Source organism: Mya arenaria, chromosome 1 (genome assembly GCF_026914265.1).
Source record: "Mya arenaria isolate MELC-2E11 chromosome 1, ASM2691426v1".
Classification (NCBI taxonomy): Eukaryota; Metazoa; Mollusca; class Bivalvia; order Myida; family Myidae; genus Mya; species Mya arenaria.
This window is the reverse complement of record NC_069122.1, coordinates 27,647,683-27,652,646: the sequence shown is the minus strand read 5'-3', so window position 1 is coordinate 27,652,646 and position 4,964 is coordinate 27,647,683. Positions and strand designations below refer to the sequence as shown.

General features: G+C 37.3%; 1 protein-coding gene across 1 annotated transcript; it reads left to right on the top strand.

The window, feature by feature from the left end:
- The first annotated feature begins 3,241 nt into the window (after positions 1 to 3,241).
- LOC128234484 (M-phase inducer phosphatase 1-like) lies at positions 3,242 to 4,964 on the top strand. Its single transcript, XM_052948774.1, has 4 exons — positions 3,242 to 3,384; positions 3,613 to 4,136; positions 4,337 to 4,454; positions 4,785 to 4,964. Exons 1-4 carry the CDS (start codon positions 3,349 to 3,351, stop codon positions 4,944 to 4,946), a joined length of 840 nt encoding a protein of 279 aa, XP_052804734.1. The 5' UTR covers positions 3,242 to 3,348; the 3' UTR covers positions 4,947 to 4,964.

Genomic DNA, 4,964 nt, shown 5'->3' with positions numbered 1-4,964 from the left:
AATCCTTTTGTTGATAAAATTGTATAAACATTACATTATAATATGAATTACTAATACTAAGTGCTACTAATTTATATGAATAAAGAAACTGTAATATAAACTCTCGTTGTTAATTAACTATTTTCAATTCGTTATCAATGAACACTAAACTACTCGACTGTATTATAAGGTATCTGCTTTATCATGAGTGACCATGAGACGTTGTTTATTGAAACGGGCAGAAAGCACAGTAATATACAACGGTTACTCACGATGTATCCGACTTTATAACATGGAATGTACGGCCAAAGGGAGGCAAGTCGAACACGGTGTACCGACTGTAGAACTAGTTAACTACGAGTGTACGACCAAAGGGAAGCAATTCGTACACGATATGCAAAACAGTTGCCTGCATTACCGGAACCATATTTTTGAGAGGTCAATTTGGGGGTTGACTTTAAACTCCTTACTTATATCTTTATACAACTTATCCCTAAATCTTGGCCAATACTATATACTATGCTAAAATGTCTCAGTTGAAATCAGTAGTCGCTCTGGCATCTCATATAGACGAAAAAGAATCGATTCAAGGATTGAGCGCTTGTGAGATTGGTTTGTGGTCACCAAGCCGGACAAGTTGGTTTCCTCCGGGTCCTCCGGTTTCCACCACAACACAAGACAACAATCTCGCATAACATCATGCCAACGAGAGTAATGAAAAACATGTTGTTATTATTTGCTTCACAATCGTTAAAAAATACTTCGTTTTAAAATGTAACCATTTTGAGTGAGTTATAATCCTAATTTATAGGAAACAAAAATACCCCCCACGTTTCTATTATTCTATTTAAGACGGGTTTTAAAGACACCCATCGTTGGCTTAAGGGATGAAATAAAAAAAATATGTATTTAACTGTATTTCTCTAATTCTGGATTATAATTTCCTTGACAACTTAAATTAATACTTATATTTTAGTATAGCGGGGTTTTTTTGAACTCATTGAACCCGTTCGATAAACGAAAGGACATCCATCTAATATCTTAATGAAAATAGGCAAAGTATAACACTCCGCAATATCTGAGAATGTAAGAGTCGGAATAATATTTCCTTTAATTTGTAATTTATCTTTACTATTAATTGTTATCTTTAATTGCAAATAATCTTGTCGTCAGATAAAGTCATTGCATTAATTTGAATGAAATTTTAGGTTGCACTTATTAATATTCCTTAAAATATTGGCCAAATAAACATGATCTACGTGACAGTTTTATAAAGACGATATATCGGTTAAGATAAGGCCAAAACAGTAGGCGTCACATCAGTTAAACCTAGTCGCAAGTAGTTTAGATCTTAGTTCGATTGAAAACTGACACGTGTGTTTTTGTGTACATGTAAACTTTACAATCGTGAACGTTTGATCGTTGAGCAAATAAATGCAGAAACCTCAGGTGCTTTACTTAAAGCATTTTATCAGATTTTAGAGAAAATATCATATAGCTCTAACTCTTTTTCGAACCCATGACAATAATATAACTCTCGCCCTGGTTCGAACCCACGACATTAGTGTAATTCTGACTCTGGTTCGAACCCACGACAATAGTATAAGTCTCACCCTGGTTTAAACCCACGACAATAGTAAAACCACACCCTGTTTCGAACTCACGACAATAGTAAAACTACACCCTGTTTCGAACCCACGACAATACTGCAGCTCTCACCCTGTTTCGAACCCACGACAATAGTATAACTCTCACCCTGTTTCGAACCCACGACAATACTGCAGCTCTCACCCTGTTTCGAACCCACGACAATAGTATAACCTCACCCTGTTTCGAACCCACGACAAAATCATAACTCTCACACTACGTCCGAACCCAAAACAATATTATAACTCTCACCCTGTTTCGAACCCACGGCAGAGGTATAACTCTCACCCTGTTTCGAATCCACGGCAATAGTATAACTCCCACCCTGTTTCGAACCCACGACAAAACTATAACTCTCACCCTTAGTTTGAACCAATGACAATATTTTAACTCTCACCCTGGTTCGAAACAACGACAATATTATAGCTCTCACCCTGGTTCGAACCAACGACAAAATTATAACTCTCACCCGGCCCTATTTCGACCCCATGGCAATATTATAACTCTCACCCTGGTTTTAACCCACGACAATATTATAAATCCCACCCTGGTTCAAACCAATATAAGACTCGACCATATCGGGCTCAAACAAATGATCGCTTTGGTGAGAGGAAGACACCAATTTTACTATCAACAAGGTTGGGATCGAGCCCACGAGCTCCTGGTTCAAAGGCAGACATGATTAGCACTTTAACAATACGAGTGTTTGGTAACGAAAATGCATAAAAGCATCCGAAAAATATGTTATGTAACGTGACATCCAAATATGTACAAGTGTCAATATTGTTCATCTAGAATTCGATAAGTTCTTTACATCTTCTGTTACAAGGTAAGATATGTCATATAAATTTTTTTATATATTTTTAACTTTGTCAGATTGTTATCAAATGTGGTAAGTTTTGTCCGAATATTCTGATAAAATTCACTTTACACACTGATAAAATCTATTTAAAGAGTAGCCCGCTTGGATGAGCTACAGCAACAGCTTACATGCATTTTAACATGTACTTTGAGAGGCGATTGACCAATTAAAAGTCTCAATCTCTTCCGAAATGTTAAGATCATTATCGCCATACCTATAAAACATATCGAGTAAACCAAACTTTGACTGTTGATTGCTTTGTTCTTAATTAGAAAGTCTGGGGAGAAACTAATTTAAAGAGAGGGATAATTTTCTACTCGATAATTAAGAAATGTCAAATTATATAAGTTGATTTATGAAATATTAAAAATCATATTTTGTGAAAGCTTCGCCATCAAAAGTTCCCTTCTACCAATTTCTGTTCAGAATATCACGTATCAATATGCCGCTAAGGTAGGATTTTATCAAATATTTTATACATTTGTATTTTCATTATTTATGTGTAGTAAATTGAATATGCGTTTTCACCAGAGAAACATCGATGCACGAGGTTTTGTTAAGTTGTATCTAAATAGCCAAAGTTCTTATTTTCAATAATTTTGGTTTATTTACGATTTTTTGTTGTCGTCACTTAATGAAGCAATGCATTTTGAAAACAATGAAAAATGAATCTTTTAAATTCAAATCTAATCTAAGATCAATTAAGTCAGTGCAGTAGTATCAGTTCCAAATGATTTAAAACTTTCAGATTGAGATTGTTCGATGACGTCATTTCCGGATTCGGTGACGACTGCAAAGTTGGCCCTGCTGAACTTGAGGCTGTGCTAACGCCTGGAGGAAAGGGAAACAACGCTTTCAGCATGGCAGACGACCATGGACAAGACACACCTTTATCGGTATGTGAAAATGTAGCTTTATAATTTGAATACGTAATATTATTGTTTATTCTCTTTGTAAAACTGAGGTCGTCGAACGACGCATGTGTATTTTACAGAATGTAAGATATCTTCTTTATTTTGTTTTTATGTTTCGTACAAACAAGATATCCGTATTTTCAAAAGATAAGCATACATTAAAGCCCAAAAATCATACGCTAATTTTACATTGGTTGTTCTTCATTGCAGATTGAAATTTCCGTAAAACCGATGATACGACGTAGTGGTGCGTTTGACGTCAGACGCGGCCTCTTCTCCGGAAAGCGCTCGGCTGACGTAGACCTAACAGCATCACCAATACATGCAGTCAAAAAGGCCAAAGACGTTACTGGCATAACTCCCAAATCCAACGAACGTTTAACAAACGGGATCATCAGCGCGGTCGAAACGCTTGATATCGGAAATGACATGATCGCTGATGGGTCAAGTAAATACTCACTTCCAACAATTTCCGGAAAACACAGTGACCTTACGGCCATTTCCCCGGAAGTGATGGCTGACGTCATTCGTGGTTGCTTCAGTGACGTCATTGGTGACGTGACCATAGTGGATTGCCGTTACCCGTACGAGTTCGAGGGCGGGCACATCAGAGGCGCTGTAAACTTGTATACGAAAGATGAGGTCAACAGCTTGCTTCAGAAACCAGTAGCTGACGGCAAGCGTCACGTGCTGATCTTCCACTGTGAATTCTCATCAGAAAGAGGGCCTAAGATGTAAGTAGTCGCACAAACTAACGTGACACAACGTCATATGCTCCTTCCTCATACACGATATATCGTGTGTGTACATTGTATATTAAATAAGAAAAGAAAGCAATGCATCAACATTTTCACTGTAAATGATATTCTGATCCTGGGTCACAAATGTTTATCGCGTATTCATGTATTTAATACGCATTTTTGTACTTCAACAGGTACCGGTTCCTGCGCGCGCAAGATCGGATGTTAAACAGCGACAGGTACCCATGTCTCAACTTCCCGGAAGTGTACCTACTCCATGGCGGATACAAGGCCTTCTTCAACAAGTATCAGGTATGTTTAAACATAATTCTACAGATCCATTACGTTTTAGTGAACATTGTGCTGGTGAGTTGATAATTTTAAATAAGTTAATGAATATTTCTCTGTTTGGTGTATTTTACAAGAAGAACAATATGCATTTATTGTGTGAACTGTGATTATCTGTTCGCCAATTCAGTCTTAAATAAGCATGGTCTGCATCGGTTGTGACTCGAATTTTATTGTATATGAGGCATACACTATTTTTTTGTAAAAGCGTCGAGAATATTTTTATACACATGTATGTTTACATGTTAAAGAATAAATTTTGTATACGTTAGTATTTATTTCCTTCTATTGCAGGACCTATGTGATCCGATCAGTTACACACCCATGTTGCATGAGAATCACGCGGCCGACCTACGTCACTTCCGGGTGAAATCTAAATCCTGGACGGGGGAGGACGGCAATCAGAAGACAAGTAGACGGCACCGCAGTCGTCTTTGCCGCCATCTTAGTCTCTGACCGCTTCGTGCACTTAAA

Coding starts and splice junctions, on each gene's coding strand:
- LOC128234484 (XM_052948774.1), top strand. CDS start 3,349: ATGGCAGACGACCATGGACAAGACACACCTTTATCG. Junction 4,137..4,336: donor TCAGAAAGAGGGCCTAAGAT/GTAAGTAGTCGC, acceptor GTACTTCAACAG/GTACCGGTTCCTGCGCGCGC. Junction 4,455..4,784: donor CCTTCTTCAACAAGTATCAG/GTATGTTTAAAC, acceptor CTTCTATTGCAG/GACCTATGTGATCCGATCAG.